This window comes from Leuresthes tenuis, unplaced genomic scaffold (genome assembly GCF_036924035.1).
Source record: "Leuresthes tenuis unplaced genomic scaffold, fLeuTen1.0.hap1 SCAF_5, whole genome shotgun sequence".
Classification (NCBI taxonomy): domain Eukaryota; kingdom Metazoa; phylum Chordata; class Actinopteri; order Atheriniformes; family Atherinopsidae; genus Leuresthes; species Leuresthes tenuis.
This window is the reverse complement of record NW_027325359.1, coordinates 10,867,405-10,884,249: the sequence shown is the minus strand read 5'-3', so window position 1 is coordinate 10,884,249 and position 16,845 is coordinate 10,867,405. Positions and strand designations below refer to the sequence as shown.

Below are 16,845 nucleotides of genomic sequence, written 5' to 3'. Positions count from 1 at the left end.
TCCAGTCTGAGCCCGTTGTCTCAGTTTAAAGCTACAGCGGAAGAGACCGTTCAGCGGAAGTTCTGTCAGAGTTGAAAGGTAATCAAAGTTGGTTGGTGGCAGGCTAAGCTAGCAGCTGGAAAAAGCTTTCCCTAGATAAAAAAACAAACAAACAAAAAAAAAAACAATGTCAGCGACAGAGGAAAACACAGAGACGATTCTTCCCTGTGTGCTTGTCACGAGCTGTGACAACGAGTTTAAAGAAGAAGAGCTGATAAAGCGTAAGTTACCGAAGGTATAATGTGTATGATTATCAGGGAAGCTAACGTCAAACAAAGCTAACTTACTCTTAGCACAGCGGACGACAGTTGAAAGTTTCTGCGTGTTTATCATACATACTAAAAGCTCATTTCCCTAGTTTGTCAGATAAATTAAGTGCTCTACTTTCTTTAATCAGCGCTGTCATCGTGAAAATAAATGGATTGAGTTAGCTTTATGCCTTTGCTTTTGCTATAATGCATATGATTTTGCCACAGAAATCCTGAATCCCGAGATTTTGCCCCCACCGACCAAGCGGGAGGAAACGGTAGTCTGGTATCCTTGGACCATAAACAACAAATATTATACAGCAGACGTCAGTCTGTGTGCTGTACCAAGCACTTTTCAAATGTCATCAGAGATTGCCCAGTCCATGCAGGCTTTCATCGCATACTTTGACAGTAAAGTGGTAGGTAAATTAAGAATCATGAATAATTTAGGAAATCTCAGCAGCGATCCTGTGATGCACTTACGTCTTCCATGATGTGTGCTTGGCGTTTGCAGAAAGATGGGCTGGAAAAGCTACATCCCTGGATTTCAGTGGTGGAGGATCTTGCACCAGAGGTGCTCATTCTAGTGTGTGATAGAGTCTGTGAAACCGGTTAGTTCCAGCTGTTTACTCGTGTTTTCTGGCATTGTGCGATACTCTTTGCATTGTTTTATTGAGCATGTGACATTTGCTTTATTTTGTAGGTGTCACTAGACATGAAGCACAACAGTGGTGTTTGGCTCATGCATTTGAGCTTGTGGAGCTCAATCCACAGGAGCTGCCAGATGAGGATGGTGAGATTGCAGAAATCCCAATGATATCATTCAGTTACATTTGAATTCCTCACGATTTTTTTATTTTATTTGAACTCACTATTGTTTATTGTCTTCTCTAGATGATTTCCCAGAATCCACAGGGGTAAAAAGAATTGTTCAGGCTCTGAATGCTAACGTGTGGTCCAGTGTTGAGATGAAGGATGGTGAGTTGACACAACCAGTTACATAATCCCTGCATATGGAGGATATGTGGCAATTTATATCTCCATCTAACAGGTCACAATCAAGGTTTTGGTCTAATGAGCAGTTTGGTGGCCTCCAGACATAACAACCCACGCAGCTGCCAGGATTCACCGGTGAGTGGATTAATTTTTTTATTTTTTTTGCAACCCATTTATTCTTAATTCAAATCTCTTACGTATATTTGAGATTATCTTTAAACTGCAGCTTCATTCCGTAATAACACGAAGACGGAGAAGTTTTACACCAGAACTCTGCCGACAACAGGATGGATTTTATAATTTAATAATTTGATAGTTGATAATTTCCTCATAATTTTCACTAAAATACATTTTAATTAGGATAGTTTTTTCTTGTTGATGACATGCTAAACCTGGCTCATTTTCTGCGTCAGTCCCCCAACTTGCCAGCAGAGGGCACCACTGAAGAGGCCAGTGAGACAGAAAATAATACAAGTGCAGACACACAAGCGGACTCGGTAGTGGGTAAGTCACCTATCTTGTTGGCCTCTTTTTGTGAAGAAATGCTTTTCTAGGAAGTTTTCATCAAACTCAGAGGTATATCCTACCTCTGGCACATCTTGTCATGTGCGTACACATATGCTGGATATTGTTTTGATCTCTGCAGACGCTATGACTGATTTAGATATTCAGGAGCTCGCCAATCTCACGGCAGGAGATGCAGATGTGGATAATTTTGAGCGCCTCTTCAACAAATTAAAGGAGATGAAAGGTAATTGGGAGCTGAAAAGGAATTGCTTAACTTTGTGAGGTTTAAAATTAATTTCTGTTTCCTATTGGTGAGGAAGTCAAATATTTGTGGATTTGGTCGTCTTTAATTTACTTTTTTTTTCCCCTATCCTGAAGATAAAGCTTCTTCATTGCCACATGAGCAGAGGAAAGTTCATGCAGAAAAGGTAAGCAGCTATATTCCCCCCCCCCCCCCCCATTAAACTATTTAAAGCTCTTGTATCTTTCAACAGGAAAAAAATAATAATAATAAATCGACTCTAAATCTACTCTTCAGGTGGCAAAAGCATTTTGGATGGCCATTGGTGGCGATGACGATGAGATAGATGGGTTATCGTCGGGTGAGGAAAGCTAAAAGCAGCTGCCCGTGGCTTGGTCTCCTTCCTCCTGATCCTCCTGCCTTTCCCGGGGCTCGCACAAGACACGGCGCCCCCATTGACGTCCCGCTTGGGCTTGGAAAGTGGAGATGCTTACAGATGGTACTGTAGGCATAGAGATATTTAGAAACTTTTGATTGTTACAATTAAATGATCAGTGTATTTTTAAAAAATAATAAATAAAATGGATATCCTGTTTAGAGGAGAAGCCAGTAAGTGGCCATGATTCCCTGTCATCTCCCCTGCAGATACACCCCCCTCCTCTCACTATACTTGAGCCCCCAGCGAACCTCAGTACATGATGGTGAAATGCAGGTGGAAAATAAATTCATGTGATCTTACTGATATTTATGTCTTTAGATAGAGTGGGCATGTGTATTTTTGTTACATATGTGCCTTATCCTTTGACGAGTTGTAAGAGATTTAATGCACTTTCAGTTAAATCAACATAGAACAATGTAATTTGATCTGTTTTTTGGCTTTTTAGTGAGTTCAGTGTATTTATTGTGAACACTGTCCCATTACATGGATGCATACTGCTCAACTTATTCCAATCAAATAAGAGGTGTACTGCTGCTGAATCAGAATGCCTCTGCAATAATTAAAATGACTAGTTAAGACATTTTGCTGTATTGAGTATATCTGTCATATTTTATCAGTGAAGGAGCTGAAAAATACTTTCTAATTCATTCTAATTGACACGACCACAAACTTCAGTCTAAGAAGGGGGGGGGTTGGGTTATCAGCTGTGGTGGTTAGTAATGTGATGATGGTATCAGTTTGTGTTTCTGTGCAGTGGTTTAATACTGGTCACTTAATAACAGTGTTTTTTTTTTGTTTTGTTTCCGTTTCAATTTATTAAAATTTCACATTTAGAACGATGGTCATTTGGGAACAAATATCAGACTACATGAAAAAAAAACAAAAAAAAAAAACATGTAAGACTGCACAGGAAAACAACGAATATCAAGGAACACAAGAACTCGTACAGATCTGCCAACAAACGCGCCGTGTAACTGTTAAAGATGACACGGTGCCTCAGTCGGGTGTACTGCAAGTGCAGGATTAACGATGTTGCATCAGAGACAGTGACCAAGGACAGCAAGCATATTACATATGCCTTCTACTGAACAATGTGCATGTATTAAACGGTGTTTATTGGACAGGCTAATTACTACTACATCTAAAGCTTTACATTGGTTCACACAGTAAAATGGAAGTGCCCACACAGAGCACGGTGCACCACAGGTTAACTGTTCGTAATAAGAAAGAAAAGCTGCATTTTTTTTTTTTGTTTGTTTTTTTTGCTTTCACACCACATCCCACTAATGGATGAACCACAGCCTTGGTCAATATACCCTTTGTGAAATTGATAGCAATCATTGTACCATTCTAAATATAAATGAAGTTATAGCTGATCGAGTGTTCTCGTGTTTCACACTGTAGAACCAACAGCCGACCCGGTTTGGAAACATTCGTGCTCAAGCAGGCCAGGCTTTAGGTGACTAAAGCTAAATGTTATTGCGACTCCGCACCATGCCAGTCGTCACGCAATTTCAAGCAATACGTCGAGGTGAAATTACAAGCTATAAATATTTATGTACAATCTTCTTGAGACAATAATAAAAAATATATTCCCATGCTGGACAATATGCAAAAATAACTTATAAAATGTCTCTTTCACTGAAGAAAATAGTTCTCATAAAAGGGTTCTTTTACAGAAACAATGATGCTTTCGTATTTTTTTTCTTTTTTTCTCATGACATAGATAGAATACCAGTCCCTTGATCGATTACATCATTGATGCTTTTCCTGATGCAAATAATTCAATATGGGAAACGTACTCTTTACTTGAAATATTAAATATATTCTATTAAATAATTTCCTGCTTTTTCAAGGTTCAATTGTTAAATAAGCCTCACGACTCGGTGAGCACAGAGTGATACTTGGACACTGAAACTCCAATTATGGATGCATATTCGTAATCTTTGTTAATTCATAGAATCAAAAAATGTCAAGAAACTTGCAGAAGATAGTAGAGCTGAAGCTAGAACTTCAACTTCGCAAACAAAACTTTCTCATGTCTTCTGAGAGAAAATAGCCACATTATAAAGGTGGATATAATGTTTGAATGAGTCATAAATAAGATTTATTTTATCAGAATCCTTTAAAAAAAAACAAAAAAACATGTGGCTGTTTTGCATCTTAAAACTAAATGGGAAAATCCTAATCAAACTATCAGATGGAGACACTAAATGATACGAACAAAAGTTTTATACATGTGATGAAACAGCACAGGAGGAGGTTGTTTTAATCATGTGTTGAATGGTGTCTCTTTCCTTATCACAGGGAAATATTTTCCTATGTGGTTTGCTGTCAGTTGTTTGGGTTAAAACGGCTTCTTTCAAGACACACTTGAACAGTGGATGCTGGGAGAGCCCATCTGTGTGAGGACCTTGTCGAGCCACTGCAAAGGACCGTTAAGATGTAGCTCTATCCAGCAGGGGGTGCTGGTCACCGTCTGCCGTCTGTATGATACAGAAAAGGACAGAAGGTACATAGTCTGACATTGCTGATTGCTTTGTTTATACCACGTCATGGCGTTAAACACATGAAGTCACTGTGAGACACGTGTTAATGTGATTGTAGTCGACATAAAGATACAGTCCTCCGAGTAACTTCAATGACATTAGCACCAACAGTAAGGCCAACTCTGCAGGCTATTTCTGAAGTCATTCAAGTCTTTACTAGAGATGTTTTCCTCCAAGGTGTTTGGTGCCAGAAATACAACACGCACTCAAAGTCCACTGGGAATCCCCTTTGCAAAGGGAGTCTGAAATATGTTCACCCTCCCGCTCCTTGTCCCCTGCACCACTGCATGCCAGCTGCATTCTTCCTCCTCTGTTGCCAACTCACAGATGCACCCTCCCCCATCACCCTCTTGTGTCTTAACAAGGCTCTTCAGCACAACAACCAGATTGCGTTTAAACATCCCCTCCAGGTATGACCGAGGATATGAGAAACACTGTTTAAATTACTTGTGTCTGGTATCATTTCTGTTCAAAAATTAATTTACACGGTAAGAAATCCTTGAAATTACATCTATGTCTCCCTCATTGAAAAAATTAAGACTCGGTGAATAGGCACATGTTTTTCTCATTTCCAGAGTTTACTGGATGCAAGACGTCAAGCATCCACAAAAAAATGTGTTCTGGAAACTTGGACAAAAAAAAAACAAAAAAACAAGGTGACAAAAGGAGAATGCTGCCGGGTAGTTCAATGTTACTTTGAACATCGTCCGGCATCTGATAAGTGTCTACCAAAAAAATTCAGTACTTTCACACTTAAGTCAATGGAATGGGTTTTAACTACTCTACCATCTCTATCATTACCAAACACCTTACTGCAAATGTATTGCAGCAACAAATCTTTATATTTAAGCCTTAAACAGTCAATGATACGTAAATGTCAAACAGAGTTCCTTAAGCTGAAGTTTTCATCAAATATTTACCTGTACTCTGCTCCCCAACCCTTCACAAAACTCATGCGAATGGTACACATCCTGGTGAGCTGGTAGACGGCCTCAAAACCCTGGTTGACAGACTGGGCGAGGAGGGCGGCAAACTCCTGGTTGTTGAAAATCTTAAGGTTGCAACCTAAAAAGAAACTCATTATTAAACTCACTCGAGTCTGTGGTGAATTAGAACTCAGTTATTCTATGGCCGTGCTACCTCTGATTAGTTGGGGTGTTTGTGTGCATCAATCTCACACTGACCTGGAGGGATTTTGCACACAGTGGCAGGATGCCAACCGTAGCGCTGGTTGCAGTTTGGACTTTGTACAAAGATGGCACTGTCACTAAGACACTCTGCAAACACCTCCCCCCCAATGTAGTACAACCTCACACCCCGTCCTGCAAAGAGAACAGAAATGGTTGTACCTCAACACAAGACCAGCTAATTAAGTCAAGCCCGAACATAAGAGGCTAATTCAATTAGGGGTTATGTCATCCTTTTGAAACAATGAGTACCTATGTGTCTGCGAGTGAGTTCCACAGCTGAGTTGCGGTTGACGTTGGACAGCAAGCCGAGGCAGAACCGTTCAGAGTTGGAGGGGTCTGTGAATCCATCTACTGTAAGGGAAGGCTGAGATGCATGGAAGGTCTCGCCGACACGCTGGTTGAGCTCATAGTAGGAGATGGAGCACCAGAAGGCTGATTCACAGTACGTCACAGATTGAAAGCCTGGATTGGTGCAGACATTAAGTTCAAACTGGTTAAACTGTTTTATTGAGAAGATCCAAAATGCTGACGTTCCGTTTTATTTCTATTTAAATATCTTCTCCTCAACCTTGTGGTTACAGCCAGTAACTGAAAAGGCAAGACGTGCTAATTTACTTATCTTTAAATAATACATCCTGGTGGTTTTCCACATAGATCAAATAACCTGGCAGCTAGATATTTGCATTCTGTTGACTTATCTGTAGTTGTCCTTCACACAGACATGGACAAAGGCTCCACTCACACCATTCTTACTCTCTTACAGCCCTGAAGCTGAGCCTATCAGACGATGTTCACTCACTTGTGTCATGCTCATCCGTGCCACACACCCATCTCTACATATTTTAATCTTATACTCTGGACTTGCATAACAACACATTCAATTAAAATGTTCTGCTAATCTGCTGGTGAGTTGCAATGTCTACAACCAAAGAATAAAAGAAGAAGGGAGAGTTACGCAAAGCAACTGAGAAACTTTCTAATTCTACCAGGAAAAGTGATTGTTTCATACGAAACATTTCTTTTAGATAACGGTTACGACAGGAATAGATGTACTTCCTGTAGGATAAACAGATCCGGCTGTACGGTAACCATGGTTATCAGGTCAAGCGAGGTCAGCTGCTGTAGGATGATGCTGAAGAGACTCCAGAACTTGTCCTGAATGTATGATTCAACTTTCACAGCTACAGTATACATGGTACACTCTGTGCTTCAGAAGCTCAAGCATGTCCCTATCCCAATATATCTTGGAGTTGCACTGGATCGTACGTTGACATACCGAGCTCACATTACAAAGACGGTCAATAAATTCAAAAGACGCAACAATCCACTGATGAATTTAGTAGGCACCAGCTGGGGCGCAAGCGCCAATCTGGAGTGGCCCAGTCCCGTCTGATATCCACACATGGTGGAAACAATTGTGACAGGCGGCCTCGGTGGTCAACTCATCCTTGGTGACTGAACCCACTATCTGCCACCCTGGATTCAATCTACCACGACAACAGTGGTCACTAATAAACCGCTTCCATACTGCTCAAGGCCTCTGCGACGCTACTCGTAAGAAGTGGAATCATACGGACAGCGATCTGTGTAAACATGGGGACATCCAAACTATGTCTCACATCGTTGATTCGTGTCCCCAGCCAGCTGAGTCAATAATATACTCCCTAAATAAAATCTAATTCAAGGCGGCTCACTCTCCCAGTTCATACTGAAGGTATGAATCTTACACATACAGGGAGACGTGAATAAACTATGCAAAAGTTGCACACAGCGAGTATAGTTTCTTTCACTAGATTTAGCTACATTTCCAACATTTTTAGTAACTTTTTCTTCAAAGATACCCAACAGACATCTAGGAACCTTTTAAACAAAACCTTCTGTGAAAGATATCGTCTCTCCCTTCTGCAGTCGCATAGAAGGAAGACCTTGCGCCGATGCTTTACCATCAACATCATAATACCGATGCGCTCCAAATTTAACGGCAGCCAATGCAAGCTACGGACTTGCCCACAGTCCTCAGTGACTGGAAAAGACAGGAAGCAGCACGGGGGCTGGCATGGACGCGAATATGAGTGAGAAAAGAAAAGTGAAGAAATTCTGTCGCTTCTCTTGAAATCCTGTGTAATATAAATATAAGGAGTAACTATAATTAGAAGAAATATTCATTAGCTCTGAAAACCGGGAGGGTCGATCCATTTTTCCAGAGAAGAAAAGATAGAAAAACTAGGAAAAAAAAATTTGTAATTTCATCCAAATAAATAAATAAATAGTTGAAAACAATCATCAACAGTTTGTTGCATCGTGGGATGAACTATTTTCTTTCCTTGTTCTCGATCGTTTCCTAAATTTTAGAACAAATCCTAATGTTACTCAGTTTATCTTTTACATTATTTCAGAAAAACTCATGGATATTAGTAAATTGATCACACGTGCCTTGTCTTGTGTTATTTTTACCAACTGGACGAGTGCGCATAATGAAAGAAATGCTCGGTGAGAAAAGCTGACTGTTTTGATTTCGCTTACCAAGATTATTGTCTGTGGGCGACACAGGATTGGGCGACAGGCTGGGTGAACCTGAAAAAGAGTGGCATTAGAGGACAGGTTCGTGAGTGCAGTCAGATGTTATTAGAAAAGTATGAGCTTTGGTGGCCTGTAGAGTTATGTGACTCACTTGTGTCCATGTTGTGGCTAAGCTGGGGATCATTTGTCTCACCATCCTCACTCAGATACCCTGGTGGGGGAGTTTCTGTAGTATAAAAATACAAAGAATATGCTCACACTTCAAAATATCAGTACAACGTCTACACCCCACCAACTGACACATTCTCAACAAATTTTTATGGCTATGGCAACAACAAAAGCAGCTTATCAGACATCATTAAACATGCTATGATATATAACATTTGAAGGGGATAAATAAACAGTAGCAGGATTTACCAAGAGAGACATTTCTGCTTACATTCAGAGATTATCAGATGCTTCCAACATTACTGCATTCAAACCCCCCAACTATAGCATCCACAAAGGCACAGTTTCTCTCACCAGGAATATAGTTACTCTGAGGCTCAATGCCAGCAGGGAAATTGGTGTTTTCAGGGATGGATGGGCTATAGTCATCCAGTGGTGGGAACTCAGCAGGAATATCTGTGTGACGTGGCACTAAGACAGGAGGCAAAACTAGAGACACACAACACCCCTTCAATTCAATACGCGGCTTGTTGAAAGTTTTCAATAATTTGTGCTGTGTAGCAATCAACTACTTACTTGGTGTCTCCACCCTCTGGTAGTGATAGGGATTGACACAGACTTCATCCTTCTTGGTGTGAAAGGCAAATTCACAATGATCAACAGCCCTCAGCTCATGATGAGACTGCAGGTCTGGCCAGCGCCACAGACGGCAGTAGATCACATGAGGAAGACCTTTTCTATGGGAAACCTGCAGACGTCCATCCAATGACCTGAAAGACACCACAAGAGAAGAAAAAAAAACAAAAGCAAATCAACATTTTCTCAAATTCCCCAGAGTGTTTTCAACAAGCATGTTTCAAACAGTAGATAATCTGCCCTAGTCCCTCTGTAGATTTTCTCTTTATGTCATTTCAGACTGATATCATGGTTCTGCACTGCTAATACTTTCTGATACACAGTTCCTTGATCCTCTTGTCAAGGAACACAGTTTCTATGGTTTTGGTTGCTAATGAATGAATGAGGTGTCCAATCAGACATCCTCCAATGGTATCAAGTGTAAGAATACAAACAGTGAGAAAGGACTTGGGTTTAAGACTTTTTGAGAGAGAAAAAAAAAAGACTTGGTGACTAAGAAAATATGCTAACAAGGACGAAAGCTAACAAATTACTAAATTACTGCAGGAAACACAAAGGTAAGAATTCATGATTACAGTTCTGAGGGTTTGAAAAAAAAAACACCTAAAGAGGTTGTAAACACTGGTAACCACTGGAAACCCTCATTTCAGGTGGTATTTATTTTCTGTAGGATCATGTCTTTATTCATATAAAGTGGGAATTTAAAAAATAAAAAGAATATTCTTCGTGCCATTGTTGATTTATTTTTTTAAAACATTGCTCTTATCTGTTTTAAAGATATGTTTCCTTCTATAAAAATGTTAAAGTTATTGGACTTCATTTTATTTTTACTTAAGTGTAGACTAACGGGCCAAATATCCAATTAGACAAGAATTCAGTTTCTTTTAAAAGCTGCAAACACACACCCCAGAACGTCCAGCCCCACCTTATATTCGAGCAATTCTAAGCTTTCAGATGACAGTACATTTGTGACCACAGCAAAAGAAGTGGGTTAAGGCTCATCTTCTTGAACCCAGATGGTTTACAGGGTAAGCTAAGGTCAGCACTCCCATGCCTCTTCGTAGTCTTCCCTGGGCTATGTCCTGTCACTGGTTTGTCAATCTCACACACGACCGGACTAAGGCAACCTTTCTATTCAGCAGAAGAGAAAACAATTGCCAACCAGGCAAACTAACACACATGCATCTCCTTTTGTCACAGAACAAAAATTCCAAAGGCCATTTTCTCTGATACTTACATCAACACAGTTTAATATAAACAAGCACCTGTGCACATATAGGATTTCAGGGTCAAGCTTTTGTTTGTACAGTAAGGGATAAAATTATTTCCAATAAAAAAAAGCAATGATTGCACTGGTTCTATGTGGCCTCATCTATCAACTACATAGTCTCCATTATATGGCATAATTAACAGTTGATATTTCAGCATTGGAACAATAGCACCAGTTCTACCTTATACATCAGCCACATATATAGTGTACATCACAAATTTAACAACTAGTCTGAGATTACTCTTTCAAAAAATAAATAAATAAATAAACGCTTATAAAACAGAAAGTAACAGTCTTATGATTAATGGTCAACGTGCAGAACTATCTTAGCTGCAAAAAGGGTGATGAAAGTACAGCAAAATGTAGGTTCACTGATGTGCAAAATGGAAAATGGACCCCAGTTACAGATAATAAGACCACAGTTACTCTCCAAACCCACAGAGACTGAACAACAACGGTGGCCCACACCCCCCTAATGCCTGGGGCACATTCCTAAGACCTGAGAATAAGTTTTTAATGTAGGCCAGTACCCATGTTCTGACCTCTACACATACCACGAAGGGGGACTCCCAGTTTTGCTAGCAATCTGGCCAACAAATTCACTGTTTGAATATTCTTTGAGAAAAAATGTGTGTGTGGGGGGGTAATCTACTGATACCTACTACTACTTTTATCAGCAGGACAAAGATGTGGATCTGTCTTAAAAGGACATAAGTCTGCATTAAAAAATGAAAAACAAGATGAATAATTATTTAACAATTGCAATTATCCACAATTCAGACAGTATGGGAAGCACTGGCAGTCAAAGTCCAAGCTTATATTCTCCCTTGTTACATTTTCATTGTTAACATGGGCTGAAGATTGTCAATTAGTCCATTAAGACCTGATGCAACATAAGGGTACATCAGTTCCCATGTTTAGAGGATGTCGCAGGTCTGAATGAGTTTAGAAACCTCAACCAACTGCATACACACTTCAGTTCATTGTTCAAACTAGTAGGAATACAACTTGCTGCATCACACTGGGTGAATCCACCTCTTATGTCTGAAAACTATTGTCTTAGACATATCAGTTTCCCATATGGGGATTCCCAAACTGAACCCTTAATACAACTTTCCCAGAGTGCACACACACCAGTCTAAACATCCTCAGTGAGTCAGGGTTCAGCTTTGCCAAATCACTCCTCCTGTTTATCATACGTGTTGAACTGTGGACATGTTTATGCAGCAACTGATGGACTGCAGCAACCCTCTCAGCAGTGAAACTTGCTTAGACATCCTGACCAATTGCTTAGACGTTGGAGAAACATTAACTAGTGCCGCTCATCTCATTCCCACATAAATGCACAATTCGCACTTTCAGGTTATCGTTGGTCCACAGGTCATACAGTCACTGTGCAGAGTCGAATTTTAACAAAATTATACAGACTTTAATTACGGGTTGAGACGCATTGCACCTTATAACTACAACGCAGCTGATAATTATATGTATCTCAAGCCAACACATATCATTAAATGACTGTTACACGTTCACACAATTACATGATTTTAATCTGAAAGTGTGTTAACTTTAGCTAAGGTTCGCTGATTTAGTGTGCTAGCAAAGGCTAATAACCCTCAGTTCAGTCAAAACCTATTGCACAACACAGCATTTTCCTCTCTTCAGTTAATACAGCAACTCTTAAGTAAGCTCTATCAAGTTCTGCAAAAAAAAATGCTTTAAAAACAAAACACTTAACTGCTAATATTAGCAGCTAGCTAGCGAGCTATCGGGCTAACGTTAACTGTCATGAGCACTAGCTTGCTTGTTTAGCTTACTTGTACTAGAGAGTCAATTAAAGCTCCCTTTCTTTACCTGGGTATAGTCAAGCATTTTGTGTTGACATTCTGTGTAGTGATGGCTTTTTCCAACTCGTCTAACTGTCCCGTCCTCTTCAACTTCTTCACAAGACTTTTGACAGCCTTTTCGCACCATTTCTCCTCCTGCCCGTTCTGCTCTCCTTTCTTCCAGCCTAGTAGCCTCTTAACAATTGGAGGAGTGAACGGTAATATGGACATTTTAAAATGCACCTAAATCAAATAGTTACAGTACTGTGATTTAATTCGGCCGTCCAGGGTTGCACCAAAGTATAGTTTGTAGCTCCTGTAATAAAGATTAAGTCAGCTAGTTAGCTTGCTTGGGCTGAACTCCCAGGCAGACAAATGGCTGGAAGCTGCCCGGGGCTCAGCTGTAGCGGCTCGCGTCGCAGGTTCACTCCGTTCAGGTTGGCTGTCTGTCGGAGCAGCAGCTCAGAAAGTAGCAGCACTCCCGTAAGCAAACGAGCCAGGCTGTCTGTCTGCCTGGCTGCCCCTCCTCCTGCCCCTGAGTCAGCTGGTCTGCCCTCCACCTGTATCAGGCAAGTGTCCAAGGCACAACTTCGCTACTTACTGCATTACCACCGCAAAATGAAAGATTGTTTTAAAAGGACAACAAATGCAAGAGTAAAATGACATATTCCTGAGTGAAACAGGTACAAAAAAAAACAAAAAAAGGTTGCTCTCTAACGAATACATGTTGGTTATTGTGTTTATTAATCATTTCTGTGTAATATAAATGGGATGCATCTCTAAATACATCCTATTCATATTTGTCTTAATTTGTCTTCTAAGCTTAGCTATCTCTTTTTGCTGGGTAATCTGTGCGTTTGGAATATTTTACCCTCTGAAACCCCTCATCCATGTATCTAATCAACATCAAACTTAAGGAAATGGAAAAGAAACTGTAATCAGAGATATGTCAACACTGAAACGTGATCCAACTCTTGCATTTACTGTGTCCATGAATAGCAGGCCTTCAGGAGTAATCCCTTTGATCCCCCCATAAAAGTGATTTAATTTCACTTTGGATGCATCTTTCCAAAATTGGATGAGGGAGGTGACAGTGCATTCAGTGGTATTTGAGATTTTATGGTATTATTGATAAGTGCCCCCATGGCTGCCACCAGTAAATAGGAGTGTGCCGGTGCCATAAATACTCCCCTAAAGGACCATCCCTTCTTCCTTCTCTCTATTTATAACCTCCATCAATGACTGCCGTCTATTTTAAGCTCCTACTTGGCACAGCTTCTTACTTCCTTCTTAAATAAATATTACAGCTATCCTGGCAGTGTCACCAAAAAAGCAATAAAAGGACACTGTGTCCGTGTTGAAGTCAGCAAGTAACTATGTGAATCAGAAAGTATTTCCTGTTAAAAACACCTATCAACACCAAGAGTCTTACAGAACAACTTCTGGTTATTTTGATAATGTATTGGTGCAGATGAGTAAATTACATTCAAACAATTTGCTTTTAAGTGTCAGAAAGAACATTTATCACATTTTTCCACTGCCCAAGGTGATTACACACTGCACAGCGTTGCACAGCAATGTATTGATGTTTTGCATATGTAAATGACTTTGTGATATCAAAGACTTTACTGCGCGTTTCAAATTTCGCTGCCTTTGATAAATGAAACCCGCTGGACAGCAGGGAGCACTTTTGTTTTTTCTTAAAAATGGTTTTCTCTGTGGCCCACACCTTTTCCTGCCATGGGATAAGAGCCGGACAGCTGGTCGCTTTTATGCGTGTGTGTTTGTGTGAGAAAAAAAACTGAGGGCTCGTGCAGTTTGTGTCAGACAGGGGGGCAGATGGGCCACAGCGGGCAGGAGAAGGTCTTGGGGACAGAATGTAGAATGGTTTTGGACAAAAGGCAGGACGGCTGGCTGAATAAGTAATGACTGCAGATAATCTGAAGGTTAACAATGGCATTGTAAAGGACCACTCATGGACGAGTGTGGGAAACAAGCACGGTGACTTGGAGGGGCCCAATCAGCTGGGCTGCTGTCACATCAATATCAAGACAAATACTGGATATCATTTGGTGTAAATAGCCTTTTGTGTGGCCATATGGACAAACTGTAGCTAAATTTAAAGTATTGTGAGACCCTTTGCATAAAAAAATGAATGTGGGCTTTCATAGCATGCATTCATGTGGTTAGAATGACAGTTCTGCTACAAACGCAGATTGTGTGGGATAAATGATAGCTTCCTGCATGTTATGTGATTAAAATAAAATATCAGTGGGTTACATTTACCCTCCACAAACCTGTAATTGCCTGAGCAGCTAATTGCAGTGTGTTTGAATTGCACGTGGCTGCTCAGCACAGCTCCATGTGGGTGGAGTCCCGTTCCCCCTACAATTTCTGCCTCCTTTTTAAATCTCTCCTCACACTGCAAGCTGTTATCTGTTGCTTGCAGCCATCAATCTCTCCCCAGACAGCGGCATCTCCAAATCTGGGGCAGTGGTGGCCTCCTTCCATCCTCCCTTCCTATAGCCACAGATCTAAGGAAGAGATGCTGTCAGATCCTCCTCTCGGCCAGCTTTCACACTGTTTCTCATTGTTTTGTAGATTCATTTTATAAGCATATTTTAACGTGTGTAGTCCCACGATATGATAAGGAAACCTTTGTACAAGATTATTGAGTAATTGATGACTTTATCACTGGCCAATAAATAATTAACTTGTGCCTTATAAAGCAGCACATAATCCATTTAAATGTGAATATACAATGTTGCCAACAAAACAGCAGTCTTTACAAGAAGGAAATGAAAGAAAACTATCTGCATTTATTGATGAGAATGTGTCGCTGTCTATTACTGTCAGCATGTAGCACGATGGTTATCAATACCCAGTGTTTTATTTTATTTTTTTTTACAATTTGGCAACTCAAAACGAGAGTAAAATCATTATTTCTTGTTCAGCATTGTACGTTTTGAGCTATAAATACAAAGAATGCTGCCTTGTAAAAAAAAAGTTTGCCTTCGACTTGCCTTTGCAGATCCTAAGCAGTATCAGCTTTAATCGTGGATCAGGCTTTCATCTTTACACCGTTCGTTCATCATCTTGACATACTGTCTTAAGTTGTACGTCAAGAGTACCCAAGGCTAAAAGGTTCAATTTATCATATTAACTTCAAAGTTGTTGATTTAGATCAAACTTAGGGTGGACTTTAAAGAAAATATATAACATACCCCCACCTAGTGGTCTAATTGTATCACTACAACTGTTAGTGCCAAACACTCATTCTCTTTTGCCACAGAGCACAGCTGAGGTACAGTATATACAGCTTGCTCTTTGGGCCTATAAGTATTGTGAATTTTGGTAATGATAAACGAGGAACTGTTCTCTTTTCTAACGGGGCTGTTTCACATCTGCATCTTAAAATAAAGAGATGAATCCAATGAACGCTGGCTGAATTCCATTTTGTTTATTTGTAGTTCTCTGGTATTGTGGTTTACTGTCATTCTGCCACAGTTTCTTGGGTTATTTGAATAGATTAGAGCCATCATTAATGCCATTTGTAACACTTGTGCTCTTTTTGCTATGACAAAGCGTCTGTTCGGAATGAGCTTCACAAAGCTTTTATAACAAAAATATGTTCATTTGGATTTACTCCCTTTATTCCTTTGTGACTGTTTTCCTTGTTTTTTTTATTCTTCGTATATCCAAGCATATACCCAACATACATCACACTGTGATTATAATTTATTTGTGAATCAGTGTCATTAACCCACTGACTTATATGCTATTCCCTAAACACAATTTACATGTTTATTGTGAACAATGGCCCATAACAGCATTAAGTTGATTCAGGGGCTTTGCAAAATTTCTCCTCATCTTACATATGGAAAGAATGCAGCACTTGGCTATGAATCATTAACTTCACCTCCAGGCGTAATGGCTTTCTGTTTGGCCTGCACCTTGGGCTCTTAACCCTGTATTTACAGAATAAAGCTCTCTCTGGTTTCATGGGTGGACCTTTTGAGTGACAGAAACAAGACAAGTGATATTATCTTTCCTTTTGTTTGTCCATTTTTTTTTTTATATTCAGAAATGAAAAGTTTTAATATAGCATTAGGCTTCCTCGAACTGCCTCTGCTGTAAAGTCTCTCTCGACAACACAGAGCTTGACATAGATTGGGCTTTCCTCTATACAATAGTCATTTTTTTCCAAAATCTGGTA

At 40.0% G+C, this 16,845-nt stretch overlaps 2 protein-coding genes across 3 annotated transcripts; one reads left to right on the top strand and one right to left on the bottom strand.

Moving 5' to 3' along the window:
- The first annotated feature begins 70 nt into the window (after window positions 1-70).
- On the top strand, window positions 71-3,050 carry aagab (alpha and gamma adaptin binding protein). Of its 2 annotated transcripts, none has more exons than XM_072385930.1 (10): window positions 71-260; window positions 516-706; window positions 802-898; window positions 991-1,080; window positions 1,182-1,265; window positions 1,339-1,418; window positions 1,697-1,787; window positions 1,948-2,034; window positions 2,169-2,218; window positions 2,329-3,050. In XM_072385930.1, the coding sequence occupies exons 1-10, from the start codon at window positions 167-169 to the stop codon at window positions 2,404-2,406; spliced, it is 942 nt and encodes a 313-aa protein (XP_072242031.1). In that variant the 5' UTR covers window positions 71-166; the 3' UTR covers window positions 2,407-3,050. The 2 variants fall into 2 exon arrangements, with proteins under 2 accessions (XP_072242031.1, XP_072242030.1); XM_072385929.1 differs by having other exon boundaries at window positions 1,930-2,034.
- A 1,557-nt stretch (window positions 3,051-4,607) lies between these two features.
- On the bottom strand, window positions 4,608-13,194 carry smad3b (SMAD family member 3b). Its single transcript, XM_072385928.1, has 9 exons — window positions 12,658-13,194; window positions 9,474-9,667; window positions 9,252-9,386; window positions 8,881-8,955; window positions 8,733-8,783; window positions 6,459-6,671; window positions 6,204-6,341; window positions 5,940-6,084; window positions 4,608-4,956 (listed from the first exon to the last, which is right to left on the bottom strand). The coding sequence occupies exons 1-9, from the start codon at window positions 12,858-12,860 to the stop codon at window positions 4,833-4,835; spliced, it is 1,278 nt and encodes a 425-aa protein (XP_072242029.1). The 5' UTR covers window positions 12,861-13,194; the 3' UTR covers window positions 4,608-4,832.
- Between the last annotated feature and the right edge of the window lie 3,651 nt (window positions 13,195-16,845).

Coding starts and splice junctions, on each gene's coding strand:
- aagab (XM_072385929.1), top strand. CDS start 167: ATGTCAGCGACAGAGGAAAACACAGAGACGATTCTTCCCTGTGTGCTT. Junction 1,081..1,181: donor GGAGCTGCCAGATGAGGATG/GTGAGATTGCAG, acceptor TGTCTTCTCTAG/ATGATTTCCCAGAATCCACA. Junction 2,035..2,168: donor CAAATTAAAGGAGATGAAAG/GTAATTGGGAGC, acceptor CCTATCCTGAAG/ATAAAGCTTCTTCATTGCCA.
- smad3b (XM_072385928.1), bottom strand. CDS start 12,860: ATGTCCATATTACCGTTCACTCCTCCAATTGTTAAGAGGCTACTAGGC. Junction 8,956..9,251: donor TCAGAGTAACTATATTCCTG/GTGAGAGAAACT, acceptor TTTATACTACAG/AAACTCCCCCACCAGGGTAT. Junction 6,085..6,203: donor TGTGTGCAAAATCCCTCCAG/GTCAGTGTGAGA, acceptor GTTTCTTTTTAG/GTTGCAACCTTAAGATTTTC.